This window comes from Mobula hypostoma, chromosome 3 (assembly GCF_963921235.1).
Source record: "Mobula hypostoma chromosome 3, sMobHyp1.1, whole genome shotgun sequence".
NCBI classification, from domain to species: domain Eukaryota; kingdom Metazoa; phylum Chordata; class Chondrichthyes; order Myliobatiformes; family Myliobatidae; genus Mobula; species Mobula hypostoma.
Genome location: NC_086099.1, coordinates 184583994 through 184607505, shown reverse-complemented (window position 1 = coordinate 184607505; position 23512 = coordinate 184583994). Strand labels below are relative to the sequence as shown.

Here is a 23512-nt window from a genome sequence, read left to right as displayed (position 1 = left end):
CTTGCATACAGATTTTGTCTCCTTAAGGATTCGCACACATTTCAAAGAAAATTTTGTTGATGAAATCAAAAAAATACAGGAACTAGTAATATGAAATAAATATAGAAAATGCTGGAAACCATCTTTTTCCCTCACAGTGAAAATGTCAACTGATACTTCCCCCACTCACCCCAGACTCGGTTTCCAGTAGTCAGAATCAGAATCAGATTCATTATCAGCAGCAAGTGTTGCGAAATTTGTCAACTTGGCATCAGCAGTTCAATACAATACATAATAGAGAAGAAGAAGAGATAATAATAATAATAATAAATAAATCAGTAAATCAATTACAGTATATGTATATTGGATAGATTAAAAATCGTGCAAAAACAGAAATAATATATATTAAAAAAGGAAAGTAGTGTTCATGGGTTCAATGTCCATTTAGGAATCAGATGGCAGAGGGGAAGAAGCTGTTCCTGAATCACTGAGTGTGTGCCTTCAGGCTTCTGTATCTCCCACCTGATGGTAACAGTGAGAAAAGTGCATGCCCTGGGTGCTGGAGGTCCTTAATAATGAACACTGCCTTTCTGAGACACCGCTCCCTGAAGATGTCCTGGGTACTTTGTAGACTAGTACCCAAGATGGAGCTGACTAGATTTACAACCCTCTGCAGCTTCTTTCTGTCCTGTGCAGTAGCCCCGCCATACCAGACAGTGATGCAGCCTGTCAGAATGCTCTCCACGGTACATCTATAGAAGTTTTTGAGTGTGTTTGTTGACATGCCAAATCTCTTCAAACTCCTAATAAAGTATAGCTGCTGTCTTGCCTTCCTTATAACTACATCGATATGTTGGGACCAGGTTAGGCCCTCAGAGATCTTGACACCCAGGAACTTGAAAATGCTCACTCTCTCCACTTCTGATCCCTCTATGAGGATTGGTATGTGTTCCTTCATCTTGCACTTCCTGAAGTCCACAATCAGCTCTTTTATCTTACTGACGTTGTGTGCCAGGTTGTTGCTGCAACACCATTCCACTAGTCGGTATATCTCACTCCTGTACATCCTCTCGTCACCACCTGAGGTTGTATCGTCAGCAAATTTATAGATGATATTTGAGATATGCCTAGCCACACAGTCATGTGTATATAGAGAGTAGAGCAGTGGGCTCAGCACACACCCCTGAGGTGGACCAGCGTTGATCATCAGCGAAGAGAAGATACTATCACCAATCCTCGGTTAGGAAGTTGAGGATCCAATTGCAGAGGGAGGTACAGAGGCCCAGGTTCTGTAACTTCTCAATCAGGATTGTGGAAATACTGAGCTATAGTCGATGAACAGCATCCTGTCATAGGTGTTTGTATTGTCCAGGTAGTCTAAGGCCGTGTGAAGAGCCATTGAGATTGCATCTGTCGATGACCTATTGTGGTGATAGGCAAGTTACAATGGGTCCAGCTCCTTGCTGAGGCAGGAGTTCAGTGTAGTCATGACCAACCTCTCAAAGCATTTCATCATTGTAGATGTGAGTGCTACCGGGTGATAATCATTAAAGCAGCTCACATTATTTTTCTTAGGCACTGGTATAATGGTTGCCTTTTTGAAGCAAGTGGGAACTTCTGCCTGTAGCAGTTAGAGGTTAAAAATGCCCTTGAATACTCCTGCTAGTTGGTTGGCACAGGTTTTCAGAGCCTTACCAGGTACCCCATTGGGACCTTCCGCCTTGTGAGGGTTCACTCTCTTTAAAGACAGCCTAACATCAGCCTCTGAGACAGAGATCACAGGGTCACCAGGTGCAGCAGGGATCTTCACAGCTGTAGTTATATTCTCCCTTTATAAGGTGTTGAGTTCATCTGGTAGTGAAGCATCGCTGCCTTTCATGCTATTGGGTTTTGCTTTGTAGGAAATAATATCTTGCAAACCCTGCCAGAGTTGTCGTACATCTGATGTCACCTCCAATCTCGTTCGAAATTGTCTCTTTGCCCTTGAAATAGCCCTCTGAAAATCATATCTGGCTTTCTGGTCTAGGCCTGGGTGGCCAGACTTGAATGCCACAGATCTAGCCTTCAGCAGACGAGATACCTCCTGGTTCATCTACAGCTTTTGGTTTGGGAATGTACTGCAAATCTTTGTAGGCACACACTCATCCACACAGGTTTTAATGAAGTTGGTGACAACTGCAGCATACTCATCCAGATTTGAAGATGAATCCCTGAATACAGTCCAGTTCACCTATTTAAAGCAGTCCTGTCGTAGTAGATTGAGTAATGCCCACTCTGTCGTATAATTTGCAATTAGTTAACAGTGGTGCACTTTACCTCCAGATATGTTCATCCTAATTGGTATTTTTAATGTTTGAATTTATTCATCTCCTAGTTTAATAAATTATTTTTAGATGATGCTACTATTTCATGTTGATGAAAAAGAAATTTGCACCTATTTTCCAGCATAGCTGGTCCTGATTAATTGGAAATGCTGATGGTGTTAAAAATAGCAAAAGATACTAAGTAACTGCTTTTTGAATCTATAGGACTGTGCAAAAGTCTTCGGCACATATACATAAAACAACTTTCACGACATATGTGTGTGATGAGTAACCTGATTCTGATGTGGGTCTCTTTTGAGGCCTGAGAGGGGGAAGGGGGCAGGGGGAGGGGAATAGTGGCTGGGAAGAGGCGAAGGGAGCCGGAAGCACTGGAGAGATATTCTGTAATAATCAATAAATCAATTATTTGGAATCAAATGACCTTTCCTGGTGTCTCAGGGCTGGGTGTATCTGCGTCTGCTCCACCCCTACTCCTAGCACTGCTTCTCTGCCACCTGTCCCACACCCTTCCCGCAGCGCCACCCTCACCATTGTCAATATACTGTGCTCCTGTCAGATTTACAAACTCACTCTCCGCTCCACATTGACAAATATAGTACTGTGCAAAAAACCTGGGCACCCTACCTATGTAGTACATGTACCTAAGACTTTAGCACGGTACTGTACATTTTGAGGGAATACCTTTACAAAATATATCATGTGCAATTAAAAAGGGAGAAAATGACACGCATTGCAGATTCTTTCTGAGAGTTGAAGCACTTAATCTATTAAATAAAACCCCTGAAGCATATATTTCAATTCCAAAAGATTTTCCAAAAATTAAGGAACAGCAAATGGCTAGCACGAGAGGACATAGTTTTAAGGTGCTTGGAAGTAGGTACAGAAGAGATGTCAGGGGTAAACTTCTTTTTACTCAGAGAGCGGTGAGTGCGTGGAATGGGCTGCTGGCAGTGGTGGTGGAGGCGGAAATGATAGAGTCTTTTAAGAGACTCCTGGATGGATACATGGAGCTTAGGGCTATGGGTAAGCCTAGGTAGTTCTAAGATAAGGAAATGTTGGGCACAGCTTTGTGGGCCGAAGGGCCTGTATTGTGCTGTAGGTTTTCTGTGTTTCTAATTGTGAAGGTTTGCTTTTCCCTCCTTGTGACCTTACCCTAAAATGAAATGCAAGAAGAATTCAAGAACATTTCTTAAGGTCAAGCCCATAAGAATGGTCAGGATTTAGCTCCAAAGTACAGGAAGTCCCTAAAGATCACAAAGCTAATGGCACAGGTGCATTGAGTCTTGTATTTGGTATACTCAGAATTCAAATGATTATTGGAAATTGGGTCTCGTGCCTTCAGATTTACTGTGCTACGGCACCAGTTTAATAAATCTAATGTGATATAGATTTTATTATCCTTTGTTTATCAAGGTTATCCATGGTAGCAAGATTATTTTTCCAGCACTACTTAATGAAAAAGAATATAGAGAGAGACAACATGATCAGCATTAAAGGGCAGCATTTATGCTTAACAAAATTGTCATTTGTATGTTTTCCATAAAATTACATTTATTCTGTGTCTGGAGTTTTCATTCGCACAAATTATTTGTATTGCTTTCAATTGCGAAAACCATGTAGGAATGAAAAAGATTATGTTTTCAGCTGCCGAACAGAGAATTAACAATTATCTCTGTCATGCTGTGCTCCTGTGGGCAAGCCATGCAAAGCATTAGTTGATTGGAACTGTCTAGTGAAAGAAAGCTGTTGTAATAGTGTCCCAATGACACCCAGGTTTATAACTGTAAAGAAGCCTACATAGAACATAAGAAATAAGAGCAGTAATAGGCCATCTGGCCCGTCAAGCCTGCTCTGCCATTCAATAAGATCATGGCTGATCTGACCACAGACATCTCCACCTATCTGCCTTTTCCTCATAAACCCTTAATTCCCCTACTATGCAAAAATCTATCCAACATTGTCTTAAATGTATTTATTGAGGTAGCCTCCATTGCTTTATTGGACAGAGAATTCCACAGATTCACCACACTTTGGGAAAAGCAGTTCTTCCTCATCTCCGTCTTAAATTTACTCCACCGAATCTTGAGGCTATGTCCCATCTATGCCGGGAGAAGGAGAAGATGGCAACGCGATGCAGCGTGCGCGGCCTCTCCAGTGATGAATATCTGTAATCTGTCAGGTAGGAGGCTGTGCACAATTCTGATTTGGTGGAGGCAGACGTGAGAGCACGGAGGAACATCTGGAGAAACTTCTGAAATGTCTGCTTCGCTGCTGCTGCTACTGTGTGATCCGAAATCTCTGGAGGGGAAGGCCCCGAATCCTCGGCTTTGCCTGTTGCTTGGTGGCCGGGGTCGGGGTTGAAGCGCTCGGCAGAGATGGTGCTCGGTGTCATAGGGCTGGTTGGAGGCTCGAACTTTTTGGACGGACTCAGAGTCGGACTGTGGTCAGGTGCTTCCAGGATCAGCAAGTTTGCAGTGCTGGAAGCTCATGGCAGGGAGAGTTTCTTCCTTCTACCGTCTGCGTGAGATGTTGGGGCTATCGGGACTTTGAGACTTTTTTTTACCATGCCCATGGTCTGCTCTTATCAAATTACTGTATTGCTTTGCACTGTTGTAACTATATGTTATAATTATGTGGTTTTTGTCAGTTTTAGTCTTGGTCTGTCTTGTGTTTCTGTGATATCATACCAGAGGAACATTGTATCATTTTTTAATGCATGCATTTCTAAATGACAATAAACGAGGACTGAGTGTCCTCATAATCTAATCTAATCTAATAATTTAATCTAGTTCTAGTCTCACCACCAGTGAAAAAGAATTTTTCTACCTGTATCTTATCTATCCCTTTCATAATTTTATATGTTTCCATAAGATCTCCTCTCATCCTTCTGAATTCCAGCAAGTACAGTCCCAGGCGACTCAGTCTCTCCTCATAGAATAACCCTGCACAGGGATGATAGCGTTTAATGCATTTTGTCTTTCAACTGTTCACTCAGTTGCGACACTGCTAAAGGTTACTTGTTCTCAGTTTAAATTCAGAGCACTGTGATAGAACTCCCATGACTTAGTTTGCTTTATGCATCTTAATTATAATTTCATGTGGACAGTTGGTCTAACTAATTATGTACAATAAAATATAATTGTAGATCAAATAGTGGAGGTAGACATTGTGTTTTGGGAAATTATCCATAAACTTCATGCTAACTAACATCACAGTATAGGGAATTTGGTCAAAACTGATGTTGAACAAGGTACTTAAGTGCTTAGCTGGGACTAAAGAAAGTTTTTGATTAATTTATGGATATTTAATTAAAATAAAATGCGGTATTCTCTATTTACATATGTGAAGCTATTTTGTAAATGAATAATCTGAGAGAAATAATATTACAATTACTTTTGTTGAGTAAAGCAAACTAACTATCAGTGCATCATTTATGTGTGTGGATGAGGAAGCCTCAGGAAAATATTTTTTTTTGAACAACAGCATGTATTTCATGCTTTGGAGCAAGTTCTTACAGCCTCTGAAGTTGGCAGCTCTTGTAAATAGCTTAAATTTAGTTAGGTCTTTTCTTATTTGTAAATCAACCTAGATGTTAGTGAGGTCACATATTGTTTCTGCTGGCCCTCTAAATCAATAATTCATGATCTTTCTCCAGTTTTGAAAGCAGCAGTTTGGGGTGGAGTTGAATATGTATAAGGTGACATAGTTGCACAGATTTCAGATAAGGAAATCAAATGATACCCAACACAAACAGAGAATGAGGAGTCATGTAATATGAGGATTAGTGTGCCAAATAGAAGTATGATGTTCATTTACATTCTTTCCTTCTGCTAGGACAGATGGATGTTAAGTAATTTGGAAACATTTAGAGCTTTTAAGTGTTTCATTGAGAAGGTTTTTTTTCCTGAAGAATTAGTAACATTGAGCACAAGGCAGAGTTGTCATTGGAATTGTTGGTATCCTAATTTTGCAAGGGACAAAGATTTTAAGTATTTTCTTTTAAGTTTAATGACAAACAGCTGCCAAGGCTCAGAATAAACAATTTTAAGGGGGAAAAATCATTATTGATGTTCTGCCAAAAAAGTAAGTTTTTTTTAATGATAACTTTACTTCACTCTTGGGGATTTCTAATGTGCGTCAGAGCAATGAAACATCCCACTGACATCAGCATAGTTCAGTTGTGGCCTTTGGGAACAAAACAGCAGAACATTTCTGGAATGGTTAATGGTAGCCAGTTTTAACAGTAGATAAAATGTCCTTCAGATTGTGGTTGGAAATAAATGAAACTGGGTGCTAAAAATCTGAAGTAAATCTTAAAAGGTTTACAGCATTGTCAATGACTCTGAGAGGATTTTCTTGAAATGCAGCTCTTCATCAGTGCAAAATTCATACAAAGTCTTCCTCTGTCATGAAACAGGCTAAAAAGCAACAGAATCTAATCATTTTGTTGTTCCACAAGATTCAGGTATTAAGTACATTAGGAAATTAAATTAAGGCTCTTGCAACTTTTCAAGTTGAACTGAAAATATTGAGCGCTGATTTTTCGAAGAGAGGTTAGTCGTGTGATGCTCTGAGGGTCAAGCAGCAATCCCAACAATCTATTCTGGACTGCTGTGACACCCGGCAGACCCAAAGTGCCTGCTGTAATCCAGTGCCATGGCAACAGCAGTCTGACTTTGCATTGCAGCAGGGTGACTCTGTGTGAGGAGAAACTCTAGCTTCAACTGTACTGTAAAGACATTAAGGTGCAGTGGAAGCTGCAGCGTCGGCCATCATGGTTGGGTTCAAACTCTAAGGACAGAGCTGATCACCATATCAGCAAGGGTGGATTCCAACCTTTACAAAAAGTCCTAAGCTAAGTAAGAGCCATTTTCCTCTGCACTCCATATTCTGGTGTCCATATCTTTCATCCTTTCTTTGCAGCCAGTCCTGTCAAAATCTGCAGATTTCTTAACTATAACAACATTAGGGTGTGACATTGCCCTCTAGTCACCCCTAGTCACCACCATCACCCCGATCCCTTTTCCCTTTGACATGAAAAGGGGTCGTGACTTGCATGTGGTATGCAATTCAGAGGGTGGGTAAAGCCAGGAACGCAGGATTAAAATCAACTGCGGTATATTAATCCACTGCAAATAAAGAGAGAGGTGGGATGCAAGATTGGAAACAAAAAGTTTTATCAGCCCTATTACTTGCCACAACCTCAGCAACAGCATCCAATAATATTCATTGCTCTTGTAAGTCTTTGCCTTTCTGACTATCCCCTGGTGCCTTGTCCTGTAAAGGGAAGGGAAGTGGTAACATACAATCTGCTTGAGTCCTGATTTAGACATTGTTGGTTGGTGGGTGACTAGTGTGTTGACAGTTTCTGGGGATTGTGGTGCAGTTGGCAAGATGCTATATTTGAAGATGACCTGTGTGAGATCATATTTCAAGCATCGTGTCCGAATCCTCAGGGCTTACTTCTGGAATTGTTGTCCACAACAGTCTATACCCATTCTGCCTAAGCATGATAAACAACTTTATAGAAGAAATGTATTTTTAAAGATAATTCTAGGAATCCCCAAGAGATAAATGGTGTCTTCTGGCCCCCTAGAGCCATAGAGCACTGTAGCACAGAAACAGGCCGTGTAGCCCAGCCGGATGTGCCAAATTGTTTTGCTGACCTACACCTGGACAATGGCCCTCCATGCCCTTCCCATCCATATATTTATCTGAATTATGGATCAGTAATCCTAGATCCATCTCTCTTCAGTGCCCTACCGTTCACTATGTAAGTCCTACCCTGGGCTTGTTGTCCCAAAGTGCAAAACCTCACACCTGTCGGCATTAAATTCCATTTGCCATTTTCAACCCATTTTTCCCACTGGTCCGGATCACGCACAAACTTTTTATAGCCTTCCCCTCTGTCCACTATGCCCCCAATCTTTGTGTCATCTGCGAATTTGCTCATCCTGAGCATTACATTATCATTCAGATTGTTGATACAGATGATAAGCAATAACAAACCCAGCACTGATCTCTGTGGCACTGGGTTCCAGGCAGAGAGGCAGCCATCTACTGCCACACGCTGACTTCTCCCGCAAAGCCAATGTCTAACTTACCACCTTACCCTGAATGCCGAGCAACTGGACTTTCTTGACCAGCCTCCCAATGCGAGTCTTTGTCAAAGCCTTGCAGACAACATCCACTGCCTTTCCTACATCAGTTTTCCTGGTGAGTTTTTGTCTGTTTTTCCTCCTTCTTTTTGTTCTCTGTTTCCTTCTCCGAGAAGGAAATGAGAACAGCTCTCCTAATTTGCATCTCTTTGACAACAGCACCACCGTAGTGAGGACTTTGGAACTTTCCCTTTCCCATCTTCTGCCATTTCTCAATGTTTCCAAGTCAGATTCACTTCATGTCGGTCAGCCCTTGCCCTAACCTCAATGCAGATTGCCTTTAAGAGTTGCACACCAGCTTTATTTGTCACTGGTGCCCCTTGCTGATGCAGCCCAGAAATCATTGAAGTTTGGTGGTACAATAGTGCCTGAGCAGCAGCATTCCAGCACAGGGTTTTGGATCTACCAGAGTTAATTGCTGTTGAATTTTGTTTTGACCCTCCTACATTTATTGACATTCTTGTTCCTGCTGTCTCAAAAGAAACAGCAACTTCTCCTCTCTTGCTTACAGCTGCATTCAAATTAGTATTTTAGTTATATGCAAATCGTTTTATTTTGCATCAGCAACTTTTAGTTCTTACAGTCAAGAAAAATACTCAGTCTGATTAGAAGTCCCCATTTTCCTGTAGGAATTAATCTCTTCAGTGCAGCTGTATTGGTGGTTCTACTCTGGTCATAGACCTTTTTAACTTTCCTTGTAAATTCCAAATACGGAAAAGTGCATGATGCGACCAGTATGCTGACTCATCTTATTTCTGAGGCAGTTCCCTGATGTTGTGAATGACTTGCTTCTGCTCCAGTTCTGTGGGCTCTGAGACGTACTGATGGGTTTTGCTACAGATGGGGCAGGGGGCACCTTTTTCGAGGCATGGAAGAATAGGTTGAACAAACTTGGAAAAGGAAGTTTGCTTCTGCAATTTGGTGTCTGGTGTCAGAATGGCATGGCCTGCCCACAGAGTGTAACTAGGGCCTCGATGAAGGGGATGTTGGATGTTGGCCTTGGAGAGGATGCTGATCTGGGTTTGCTCATCTTCTCTGTGTATTTCAGCGATGTTGTGAAGGTAGTGCTGATGGTTTCTCTACAGTATCTTGAGGTCACAAGTGTATCAGGTGCATATGGGAGGGCAGTTTGGATCATTGCTGCCCCATTTGCTCACAAATTGTGTGCTGGGTTTGAGATCATGTTGCTTAAAGATGCCTTTTCCTGAACTGACCAAATTCACGTTGAAGACAATGATAATTTTTAATTACTGTGAGGTGAAACTTGAGATACATTTTCTTGGAACTTGTCATGGACCTGTATTGACACAAGGAAGTGGTGAACAGGAGGGACAGATTGGTAGCAGACTGCTGTTTGTGAATGATGAGAGTAAGCTGGTATGCTTCAGTGGATAAGTCCACGTTGATTTGGAGCTTGGCCTCCAAGTATGTGCATGCTCAGGCCTGCCAGAGAGTATGCCATTTCCCAGGTGCTCCTTGACCACCTCCCAGATAGTGAACAGCTCTTCTCCAAACCACAGTGTGAATGTTGTCTATCCAGTGGTTTGGTGGATAATGCACAGAACGGCTTCCTTCTGTGGAGCCTGAGGTGAAGTAAGGCTATCATTATCCCAACACTTCTACCAGTCAAAATGCTGCAATTCAGTTCTAACAAGCTTCAGCTGGAAGGAACTAACCTGTGGTACTAAAGAGAAACTGTTCACTCTACCTTGCATTTTTTCCAGAACCAAGGAGGTATGCTAAAAAATTTAATGCACTAATTTGATCTCAATATGCCATTGCCAGCTGTTAGCCACATGCACCTTGTTCCTATGGTGAGTGATAAAGCGATAGTTTCTGAGACTGACTTTGAACAAAACTATTCAAAGGTAGTTCTCAATTATCTGGATGTAGCTGCATCACTGGTTTTCCTTGATTGCAAGTTATTTTTTGAAGTTGTATTGGGGCAACAGATAGCAGAGCTGAGCTATATTGGAATTAGAATTGCTTTATTATTGTCACGTGTACTGAGGTGCAGTGAAAAGCTTGTCTTGCATACTTTTCATGCAGATGAAATCATTACACAGCACACTGAGGTAGTACAAAGTAAAATGAACAGAATGCAGAATAACATGCAACAAGTACAGAGAAAGTGCAGTACAGGTAGACAGTAAGATGCAAAGTAGACTGAGAGACTTAGCATCATCTATTGTACAGTACTAGCGAACCAGTCAATAGTCTTCTAACTGGGGTAGAAGCTTTCCCTTATACCTGGTGGTATGCACTTTCAAGCTTTTGTATCTACTGCCCAATTAGAGGGGGAAGAAGAAAGAATTCTGAAGTGGGTGGGATCTTTAATTATGTTGACTGCTTTACCAAGGCAGCAAGAGGTGTAAACCAATTCCTTGGAGGGCAGGTTGAGGCCTGTGCCATGCTGAACTCTGTCCATGACTCTCTACAGTTTCTCACAGTACAGTAATGCATCCGGATAAGATGCTTTCTGTAGTATGTTGATTAAAAATTGATAAGAGTCGATGGGGACATGCCAAATTTCTTTAACCTCCTAAGGAAGTAGAGGCATTGGTGAGCTTTCTTGGCCATGGCATCTGTGTGGCTGAACTAAGACTGCTAATGGTGATGTTAACTTGTAGGAACTGGGTGCTCTTAATCCTCTCGACCTTGGCACCATTGATGAAGACAGGAGCATCTTTCCTGAAGTCAGTGACACCACTCAACCAGCTGATCTATCTCCCTCCTGTGCATGTCCTCGTCACCATCTGAAATTCTGCCAACAATAGTTGTGTCAAATTTATAGATGGTGTTTGAGCTATGCCTGACCACACAGTCATGGCTGCAGAGGGAGTAGAGCAGTGGGCCTAAACACATCCTTGAAATGCGCTAATGTTGACTGTCAGCGAGGAGGAGGTTTTATTTCCGATCCACACAGGCTATGGTCTCTTGGTGAGGAAATCAAGGATCTATTTGCAGAAGGAGGTACAAAGGCCCAGGTTTTGGAATTTGTGAAATTGTGTTGAACGCTGAGCTGTAGTCAATAAACAGCAGCCTGACATAGCTATTACTATTGTCCAGGTGATCCAAGGTTGAGTGGAAAGCCGGTGAGATTGCATTCGCTGTAGGCCTTTTGTGGCAATAGGCAAATTGCAGCAGATCCAGGTCCTTGCTGAGGCAGGTGTTGCTTCTAACCATGACCAACCTCTCAAAGCACTTCGTCACAGTAGATGTGAGTGCCATTGTGTGATAGTCATTGAGACAGCTCATCCTGCTCTTCTGGGGCACTGATATAATGGTCACCATTTTGAAGCAGGTGGAGACCTCCAACTGCAGCAGTGAGAGATTGAAGATGCCCGTCAACACTTCCGCCAATTGTTTTGGCACAGATTTTCAGAGCCCTACCAGGTATACCATCAGGGCTTGATGCCTTGTGAGGGTTAATCCTCATGAAAGGTGTTCTAACATTGGCCTGCAAGACAAAGATCACAGGGTTACCAGATGCTGAAGGGATTCACACAGATGTTGTTTTATTCTCCCTTTCAAAGTGTCCTTAAAAGACATTGATCTCATCTGGGAGTGAAGCATCACAGACACTTATGATGTTAGGTATTGCTTTGTAGGAAGTAATGGCCCGTAAACCCTGCCAGAGCTGATGTGCATCTGATTCCATCTCTAACCTCAATTGGAACTGCTTCCTTGCTTTTAAACTAGCCTTACGTAGGTCGTACTCGTACATCTTGTTTGGTTCTGTCTTGAATGCCACATTTATAGCTCTCAGCAGACTGAAAAACTCCTGGTTCATCCATGGCTTTTGATTTGGGTATGTCTGGTATGTTCTCGAAGGCACACGCTCAAACCACACAGCTCTTGATGAAGTTGGTGACAACTGTGGCGTATTGATTCGGATTGGAAGATGACACCCTGAATATTGTCTAGTCCGGTGGCTGAAAGCAGAATCCTGTAAGCACTCTTCCATTTCCTTTGGCCTTATCTTCTTGGTCCACACCACTGGTGCTACAGTCTTTAGTCTCTGCCAGTGCACTGGGAGCAGTAGTACGAGTACCACGTTGCTCAGCTCACTTTCTCCCTTCCGTACTCCGACTCATTGTTATCTGAGATATGGCCCACTATGCTGGAATCATCTACAAACTTGTAAATGGAGTTAGAGCAGTATCTGGCCACACAGTCGAGGGTGTACAGGGGGCTGAGGATGCAGTCTTGGTCATCAGTGTTCAGAGTAATCGTGGTGGAAGTGCTGCTTACTTATCCTTACTGATTATGGTTTGTTGGTGGAGAAGTCAAGGATCCAGTTGTGATAGGATCTAAAATACAAATAAACATACAATCATTATAAACTAAAAACTCCTCTACTACATTTATGCCAAGTTCCTGAAGAGGAAGCACAGTGAGATGAACAGCAAAGTAGGTTAGCATTTTGAGAAATCTTACGACTATTTGGCAGTTTTACCCAACTCGTGCACCAAGAGATAAAATATTTTAAAATGTTGTGTTATCGGGAGGAGGAGAAGATGGCGGCGCGACACAGCGCGCATGGCCTCTCCGGTGATGAATATCTGTTATCTGTCAAATAGGAGGCCGTGCACAATTCTGATTTGATGGAGGCAGACGTGAGAGCACGGAGGAACATCTGGTGAAACTTCTGAAATGCCTGCTTCGCTGCTGCTGCTACTGTGTGATCCAAAATCTCCGGAGGGGAAGGCCCCGAATCCTCGGCTTTGCCTGTTGCTTGGCGGCCGGGGCCGGGGTCGAAGCACTTGGCAGAGATGGTACTTGGTGTCGGAGGGCTGGTCGGAGGCTCGAAGTTTTCGGACGGACTCAGAGTCGGACGGTGGTCGGGTGCTTCCAGGATGCTGCATCAGCAAATTTGCAGCGCTGGAAGCTCATGGCAGGGAGAGTTTCTCCCTTCCACCGTCTGCGTGAGATGATGGGCTATCAGGACTTTGAGACATTTTTTTACCGTGCCCATGGTCTGCTCTTATCAAATTACTGTATTGCTTTGCACTGTTGTAACTATATGTTATAATTATGTGGTTTTTGTCAGTTTTAGTCTTGGTCTGTCTTGTGTTTCTGTGATATCGTACCGGAGGAACATTGTATCATTTTTTTAATGCATGCATTTCTAAATGCCAATAAATGAGGACTGAGTGTCCTCATAATCTAATCTAATCTAATCTAATCTAATCTATCTTCATTTCACAAATATTCGTTATGTGATACTTTATGGACCTGTTCTCATAGTAGCAACATTTATTTGAAAAGAAAATGATCTAGACTTTTTGCAGTTCTCAGGACTTTGCATCCAAAATAATTACCACTTGAAGCAATGCATTGTTCCTTTTGTTGTAATTGACCACAATGGAGGGTGTTGCAGATAAATCAATTTCTGGGTGTGCAAATTAAGATGCATCTAAAGGCCTTCCTTGTTAAAATGGTCTTGTTAAGTATTGGCTTTGCAGTTTACTATGTTATTTTATACACAACTCTAAACCACAATAGAAGATTCACCTATTTTTAGTAATGTTCGCAAACTCTGGACCGCTGCCAACTGAGTCAAATTGACACCATCCTCTCCACCAGTTATTCTGAGCTGTAACAAGCCTCGATTTTATTTTAACTTGAGTTTTGTAAAGGCTTGAGTTTAGGCTTTTGATCATTCACATTTGCATTGCATTTTGGCCTGAAGATTGCTCAATACTAAAATTAAACTCTTGCCTCACATTAACTGTTACATAGTTTAGAATCTTCAATTTTATCTCTATTATCCTGTTTCTCCCTGACCTGTGGAATTTGCACATAACTAATGGAATCCCTACATCATTGACAGCAAATTATCCTTTGTAATCTTTTCTAAACCAAGATCAAAGTTACAAAATGAATTTATACACAGGCAACATACATCAAAGTTGCTGGTGAACACAGCAGGCCAAGCAGCATCTATAGGAAGAGGTGCAGTCGACGTTTCAGGCCGAGACCCTTCGTCAGGACTAACTGAAGGAAGAGTGAGTAAGGGATTTGAAAGCTGGAGGGGGTGGGGGGAGATGCAAAAGGAAGGGTCTCGGCCTGAAATGTCGACTGCACCTCTTCCTATAGATGCTGCTTGGCCTGCTGCGTTCACCAGCAACGTTGATGTATGTTGCTTGAATTTCCAGCATCTGCAGAATTCCTGTTGTTTGCGTTTATACACAGGCAATTATTTTAGTGAAGATACAGAGCAAACTAATTGAGGTACCCTAACAATGAATAAAATTTGACTAATACTTCAAGTAATATTGATTGAAATGCAGACTTTTAACTAACTTCAAGATATTAGTTGCAAAAAAGAAGAAATGCCATATATGTTGGCACTTCCATGGTATCCTGGATGATGGATTACCTGACTGGCAGACCACAGTTTGTGCAGCTTCAGAGCTGTGTGTCAGACATGACTATAAGCAGGACTGGGGCCCCACAGGGGACTGTATTGGCTCCCTTCCTGTTTACCATGTACACCTCCGATTTTAGATACGACACTGAGCCATGTCATCTGCAGAAATTCTCTGCTGACTCAGCAATAGTTGGGTGTATAAAGGGAGGGCGGGAGAATGAATACAGGGCCCTGGTGGAAGACTTTGTCAAAAAGTGCAAGCCCAGCATCGGTAAGACAAAAGAGATGGTGATGGACTTTGGGAGACTAATCTTGCACTGCTCCCTGCTACTATCGCTATTAATGGTGAGGACGTTGATGTGACGAGGACCTATGGTTGCACCTGGGTGACAGACTAGAGTGGAGCACCAGCACTAAGACTTTGTACAAGAAGGGCCAAAGTCATCTCTACCAGAGGAGAGTGAGGTCCTTTGGAGTATGCAGGCCTCTACTTCACATAGTTTACCAGTGTGTTGTTGCCAGTGCAATCTTCTATGCAGTGGTGTGCAGGGGACAATGGTAACAGACTCGATAAATTGATTAGAAAGGCTGGCTCTGTTATAGGAGTCAAACTGGACATACTGGAACAAAAGAGCCTACAGAAAATTCTGGCAATTCTGGACAATGTTTCTCACCCTCTGCATGCTACCTTGCTTAAACAGAGGAGCATTTTTAGTAATAGACTAAGACAACTGCGCTACTCTAAAGAGTGCTATACAATGTCATTCTTACCCTTGGCCATTAGGCAATATAATGAGTCACTCTGTAGCTGGGGAAGTGATGACCCCTCCTGTTAGACTGTTTGAGGTAACTTTTTTTTATTCTTTCTTTCTTCTCTTCTAATATTTGTATATCTGTGCACTTGGAATGCTACGGTGACACTGCTTTGTGTTATGTAAATGTAGTATCTTGTTACAAATCCTGCACTGCACCCAGTTTTCAAACAAGATGTTGCAAATTGTAGTGTCGCGCATTTGTTTGCAGTCATGTTGATAGATAAAGCAAAGGCCAGCGAGATCCTGGATAATAGAGTCAGTGCATCTTTAACATAGACCAGAGCATCCAGAGTAGATAGCTGCAGCCTTAATTTAATATTTCATCAGATGAAATATGGTTCTATTAACTCAATAGTTCTTTAGCTTAGTCTTCAGCACAAATGTATTGGTGTGGAACTTGAACCTGAGGCTCCTGGGTTTGTCAAAGTGGCCCCAACTAGGCCAGGATGACATTTAGAATTTCCTCCCTAAGTTTTTTTCAGTTAATAATTGCTAATCCAAGGACGAATAGCTTTTTCCTAACTTTTGCTATTTACCACACTAAATTAACTGAGAGCAGGACCTCACAAAAGAGTCTGGAATAACAGTCATTCAACTCACTATTAAACCACGTGGTCACCATGCTGTTTCCTTTCCTTTTAGAATTCAGTGACACGAAGTGCTCCCTTTTCAAATGACTCGCAAGGTCGAAGTGGAGCTCGTTTTCACACCACCTATGACAGAAGATATGTAGTCAAAACTATATCCAGTGAAGATGTGGCTGAGATGCATAACATATTGAAAAAATACCATCAGGTAACAGTTGGACTTCTATCGGCTAATCTCTGTTTAAGAAGAAAATTAACTTGTTCACTTTGTGTTTCACTCTTTATCCTTCTATTAAGAATTTAATAAACATAGCAATGTGTTGTATTTAAGGTGGGACCTGTATAGAAGGTAGAGCTTTCACCTTAACCAGAGGGGTGCACGTATTCTTGCAGGCGGTCCACCAGTGTTACTCAGGATGGTTTAATAGGGTGGGAACAGGGCAGCAAGCCAAAAGTTGGAGGGATTGATGGGAAGGTAGAGTTTATGACAAGCAATTCTGAAAGGAAGGAAGGACAGAGGCAGGTTAGTGAATGTGGTTAGGCTCTTCTTTTTATTTTAATGAAAGCAGTATTATAGGTAAGGCAGATCAGCTTAGAACCTGGGTCTGTGCATAGAACTTGGATGTTTCAGCCTTTTCAGTGATATACTTACGAGACCTGCAGCTCTGCATTCCAGGATTTAAGTGTCTCTGGTGCGATAGGGAGGTGAAAAGAGCTAAAGGAGTTACATTACTAATCGGGGAGAATCTCAGAGCTGCTCTCAGGACTTGCCGCTGTACCTAGGTTAGTTGCACCAAGCCAGGTTGTGAGGCTCAGTGGGGAAAGGGGAAAGCAGACAGAACTATAGTGATAGAAGGAGCGGACAGGAGATCCCATGGCTCTCTGCCTGTTTTCAGGTTCCAGGATGTCTCTGAGCAGCCATATAACACTTTTAGTGGGAAGCATGAGCAGCCAGAAGTCATTGCAAATGTTGGCACAAATAAGTGATCTCTGGATTATTCCTAGTGCCACATGCTAATGAGAATAAGAATAGGAGGATGTGGTAAATGAATGTGTGGCTGTAAAATTGGTGTTGGGTGGTCAAGGGTTCAACTGTTGGGATCTCGCCTGGGGCAAAGGTGATCTGTACAAGAGAAACTGGCTGCAATTGAACTGGAGAGAGACCAATATCCTGGTGGGCAGGTTTGCTTGTTCAGGTTAGTTCGGCAGGTGGGTGGGATTTTAAGCCACAGGAATCAAATGACAACCTGGCTATGTGACTAACATTTCAGTGAAAGAGCATCTTGGAAACAGTGATCATAGCTCTGTACATTTTCAGGTAGCAATGAATAAGGAGAAGTTTGGATCTCATTTGAAAGTATTAATTTGGAGCAGCACAATTATAGCATTGTTTGGAGCTGACAGTCCCATGGGAAGTAAGCTTGGAAGAGGCCTTTGAAAGGAAGCTCTCCAAGTACGCAGGACTGGTCAGCAACTGTCAGCAGGCTGGATGGAGAGCGAGGTGTCTCCCAGTGGATGTTGGTTGTAGGGGATTCGTAGCCCATTCTTTAGTTAGAGCCTTCAGCATTTTAGGCATCGAGGGAGAGAGGAAGAGGAGAGCCATCCGCAGTACCACTGATGCGGCAGAGAGGGCCTCAAGATGGCTGTGGCTCAAAAGAGGGGAACCATGGAGTCATAAGTAGCTAGCCATCTGGACACAAGCTGGGTCTGATCAGCCCCGGCTGGGTCACCTGGAGGAGGTTGTATGATGTTGAAAGACCCGAAACACCCGATTATTCCAGAATATCACTGAAGATGTGTCCAGAAGCATCAGTAGATGTATGTACATAGCAGGCAGGAGCTAGGGAAAATAAAGTGAGAACAGATTTTATTGGGTAAATCCACACCTAACGTATGGGATTCATATAAAACCCGCTGACTGGAGTTCAGGGCAAGCATATTCTAGTAAGAAGGAAGGAAAAAGATGCAAAGGAAGGGAATCTTGAGGAGTTGTAAATTTGATCAAAAAGAAAGAGGAAACATATGAAAGATGAGGAAAGTTGAAATCAGTCATGGTCTTTGAGGAATATAAAGAAAGCATAAAAGATCTCAAGCAAGGAATCGGGAGGACAAGACAAGGAGATGAAATGTCTTATGCAAGCAGAATTAAGGAGAATCCCAAGGCATTTTTAAGTATGCCACAAACAAGGGTGACAAAGGAGAGGGTGTGATTGCTCAAGGATAAAGGAGGAAATTTATGGTTGGAGCTGGAGGATGGCATCAAAGTACTAAACGGGTAGTTTGCATCAGTATTCACTAAGGAGAAGGACTTAGTGCAGGGAGTCCCAACCTTCTTATGCCATGGACCAATACCATTAAGCAAGGGGTGTGTGGACTCCAGGGTGGGAATCACTGATATGGAGCAGTGGTCCCCAACCACAAAGATGTGCTACCGGGCCGCGAGTAAACGATATGATTTGGCGATATGAAACGATATGAGTCAGCTGCACCTTTCCTCATTCCCTGTCACGCACTGTTGAACTTGAACAGCTCCCCCCCCCCCCGCCCCCCGTCGGCCGGTCCGCAAGAATATCGTCAATATTAAACCGGTCCGCGGTGCAAAAAAGGTTGGGGACCCCTGATATAGAGGATAATGAGATTAGAGTTGGGTATTCAAATATGCTAGTACATTTTGAGATAAAGAAGGAGATTAAAGTGAATAAGTCCCTGGAGCCTGATGGAATCTACCTCAGGTTATTGAGAGAGACAAGAGAAGATATTGCTGAGGCTTCAACGAAGATCTTTTTATCCTCTCTAACCAGAAGTGAAGTCCCAGAGGACTGGAGAGTAGCCAATATTTTTTTTCTTTGCACAAGGAATTAAATAGGGTAATCCAGAGACTTTAGTAAGGTATTTGACATGGTCTCTCATGTTAGGTTGGTTGGTGAATTAAAATGCATGCGATCCACTGTGATTTTATAGTTTAAATTCTGATTTGGCTTACCTGTAGACAGATGCTATGGTAGAAGGCTGTTATTCGGGCTGGAAGTCTGTGGCCAGTGGTGTTCCACAGGAGTTAGTGCTGGGACCCCTGCTTGTTATATATATATAAATGACTTGGATGAAAGTGTAGATAGGTTGACCGGTAAGTTTGCAGATGACAGAAAAGTTGGTAGAATTGCAAATAGTGAAGGTGGTCATCAAAAGGTAAAACAGCCTATAGATTGGTTACAGTTATGGTTAAAGAAATGGCAGCTGAAGTTTAATCTGGGCAAGTGTGAGGTGTTGCACTTTGGGAGGCCAAATGTAAGGGGGATAGTATAAAGTTAATGGCAGGATCCTTAACAATAGACAATAGATGCAGGAGTAGGCCATTCAGCCCTTTGAGCCAGCACCGCCATTCACTGTGATCATGGCTGATCATCCATAATCAGTACCCTTTTCCTGCCTTCTCCCCATATCCCTTGACTCCTCTATCTTTAAGAGCTCCATCGAACTCCGTCTTGAAAGAATCCAGAGAATTGGCCTCCACTGCCTTCTGAGGCAGAGCATTCCACAGAGCCACAACTCTCTGGGTGAAAAAGTTTTTCCTCAACTCCTTTCTAAATGGTCTACCCCTTATTCTTAAACTGTGGCCTCTGGTTCTGGACTCCCCCAACATCGGGAACATGTTTCCTGCCTCTAGCGTGTCCAATCCCTTAATAATCTTATATGTTTCAATCAGATCCCCTCTCATCCTTCTAAATTCCAGTGTATACAAGCCCAGTTGCTCCAATCTTTCAACATATGACAATCCCACCATCCCGGAAATTAACCTCATGAACCTACGCTGCACTCCCTCCATAGCAAGAATGTCCTTCCTCAAATTTGGAGACCAAAACTGTACACAATACTCCGGGTGTGGTCTCACCAGGGCCCTGTACAACTGCAGAAGGACCTCTTTGGTCCTATACTCAACTCCCTTTGTTATGAGGGCCAACATGCCATTGACATACAGGGGGATTTTGGGCTACAAGTCCATACCTCCCTGAAAGTGGTAACACAAGTAGATGGCATGGTGAAGAAGGCAGATGCTATTGCTAGGGGCAGGTGGTCATGATGTAGTTGTATAAAACTAGGCTACACTTGAAGTATTGCGTGCAGTTCTGGTCACCCCACTGAAGGATGAAATGGCTTGGGAGAAGATGCAGAAGATATTTACCAGGTTGGTAGGTATCAGCTAGCAGGAGAAGTTGGACAGACTTGGGTTGTTTTTTCTGATATGTTGGAGGCTGAGGAGAGACCTGTAGAAGTTCATGAAGTTATGAGAGACATAGAAAGGGTGCACAGCCAGAATATGTATCCCAGTTAGAAATGTAGAAAACTAAAGCACGTAGTTCAAACGTGAGAGGGCAGGGAAAATTTAAAGAGAATATGTGGAACAAACATCTTTGCACAGAAAGAAGTGGGTGTCTGAAGATCACTTCTAGAGGTGGTCGTGGAAGCGGGAAAAAAGGATAGTGGCCGTCAAGAGGCTTTTTGATAGGCACTTGAATGTGCAGAAAATGGAGGGATATGGATCTTGTGCAGGTAGAAGGGATTAGTTTAGTTTGCCATCATTCTCAGCACAGGCATCCCGGCCAAGGGCCTGTTCCTATGTTGTACTATGTTCTAACCTTGAGTTCAAAATATACTGAGTGTTATAAATTGTGGAATTAAAATTTAGATTGTGTCTTGGGTATGTTTTTCACAGGTAGCTGCAAAATGAACCTCATAAAATCTTATGAGCTGAGATGATTCATGATAATATTTTGAGTTATTTTATAATTTGTAAATGTTCTCAACATAAGAATACTCTAATTTTTCTATCCATTTTGTTATTGGAGTATTATTTACCACAAAAAAAAGCAAAATGCTGTAGGTTTTATTTGAGATTGTTGTACCAACATTTTAATTTTGAAGCTTTGTTCACAAAGAAATATTTCTAGCTTAAAAATATGTCTGTAGACTTTTGAACTATTTTCACCAGCAGAATAGTGTCCACATTCAACTTTCTTTGTTTCCTTATTGGTCAACTTTGCAACTGCATTTGTGAAGCAAATGATCCATTTCCTGCCAGTGCTTGTTTAGTGCCCCATTTGCAAAATGGCTGCCCTGAACTCTTCTGTAGTGGAATGTACCATAAATACTTAACATTAAGATAGTATTTAAAGAGAAAAAGCCTAGATCTTTCCATGATAATACCTATATACACATCCATTTTCAATTGTGTGAAAGATGACTATTTAAAAGAGCCCATTTATTGACCAATCTTATTGGCAACATGATAATATGGCAATAATATATATACCATATTGGAAACTTCACTGGAATGTCCAGTATTGTGTACTGTTTCTATATTATGCCAACTTGTGAACATCGATATTTGTTTGCAAAAACAGCATTATCAATTTTTGGTGATACCATTAAATAAATAACCCGAGGGCTTCATTCACACCTCACCATACATGACATTCTTTCATATCAACAACTAGCAAAAGCAGCTGGGGATTTTTTCTTAAGGCTGTTACTAATTGTACTGAAGTTTTTGAACACTTAATGTTTTGAATTGTACTTCAAAAACACGTGTATAATACTGTTAGAGAAACCAAACTTTTTTAATGGACTGCAGACTTCAGTCCAATAAAATACTCAAGGGAAGAATCACTTGCATATTATTCAAATTCTGACCTGCCTGGTGGGATATTTAGTTTTGATATTACACAATAGTTCACTATAGGTGCATTTTTTCTTTAAAGTCAGAAAGTGTGTCACAACAAAACTGTCTTGTTGAATGGAATGGGTTGTAAAGCACATTAATCTCTTTTGTGAATCTCTACCCTTTCCTAACTGATGGATGGTGATGTGTCTCAAGATGGAAGACGTTATCACTGTATTCAGATAAGCACTTCAGTCAGATGTGATAGGACCAAGTGCAGAGTGTGACTCTTCAATGATCTGTTGCTGTGCACTGCCTTATGGAGCAGCCCACATGTGCAAATCAGATTTTTTCCATCTCACACAGAATCTATTCTTCATCGAAATTAGGAGTGCTTAAGGTAGCCTTCCACTCCTCTTTTTAAAAAAAAAGTTTCATATGGTTCATTTATTTTAATTGAGGGCTTGCAGCTATATTGACTTTTTATCTACTCTGTCAGGGCAGGATTTGAGTCCAGTTCCAATGAACAGTATGACATCTTGTTGAATTCCAACCTGACCATTGTTTTCATGTTTATATATTTCCATATTTGTATTTTGTAAATCATCTTTGCAGATCCAGGTGATTGTGTCAGATTGCTGCATCTGCCAAGAATGTAACTTACTTCCATGCTATTCTTGAGACAAATCTGTTTAAAATGTTTTTGTTGTTGCACTGGTTTATGAATATCTCAGTTTGACCACTGCAGAACTAAGTATTGGTTTTATTTATTATGCACTTTTCTCTTTGCTTCATGCAGTATATTGTGGAATGTCATGGAAACACCCTCATTCCACAGTTTCTTGGAATGTATCGACTGACAGTGGATGGGGTTGAAACCTACATGATTGTTACAAGGAACGTTTTTGGTCATCGGCTCCCTGTTTATAGAAAGTATGATCTGAAGGTAATGAGAACTGAGCTGTAAAATTGGTCATTAGACTATTTTCTCACTAACAATATTTTTGGTTGGGAAAGTTTTGAAAATGTTGACAATAATGTTTTTCCTCCTTATGGTTTCTGTTTTTTAGGTTTAAATTCAGTTTTGGATATCTTCCAGTTGGCACTTCCAGTTGTTTCCCATTAGCAAACATTTTGACTAACTCAAAGTATTGGCAGGGAAATACCAGTGTATCTCCCAGCCAGTAAACTGAAATTACTAGAAGCACGGTTGCATACATATTTTAAAAATTTTTTGCAATCCCTTCCCTCTCACTACATGCACATTTGCACCTGTTTCTAATGGTACAATTGAACTTATACTGAAGGAACCGGAATTGTGCTACATTTATCAATAATTTACCATTATCCACGTTGGATCAATGGAGTTAAGATGGATGTCAGCAAGTCAGAACCCTATTGCTTGGGAGAGAGACACATGTCTGTATCAGAGGTTTAAATTATCCAGCTGCTTTGGGAGTAGTCCTAATTATGTTTTAAACCAGTGTTAATATTGCACCACGTGGTATCAGCTCCAGAGGAAAGTTTTTGAGTGACTTCTGGATGAAGCAATCTCACTTGTTTTGGGTTTGGTGCCATCTGGAACAATGTTGAACCCTATCAATGAATTTATAGTAA

At 41.8% G+C, this 23512-nt stretch overlaps 1 protein-coding gene across 3 annotated transcripts in view; it reads left to right on the top strand.

Moving 5' to 3' along the window:
- pip4k2aa (phosphatidylinositol-5-phosphate 4-kinase, type II, alpha a) overlaps nt 1-23512 on the top strand; it is a 296126-nt gene that overhangs the window by 213043 nt on the left and 59571 nt on the right. For all 3 annotated transcript variants that reach the window (XM_063044236.1, XM_063044235.1, XM_063044237.1), the window contains exons 4-5: nt 16295-16447; nt 22695-22841. In XM_063044236.1, the coding sequence (XP_062900306.1) occupies nt 16295-16447; nt 22695-22841 (300 nt within the window). The remainder of the gene's footprint in view (nt 1-16294; nt 16448-22694; nt 22842-23512) is intronic.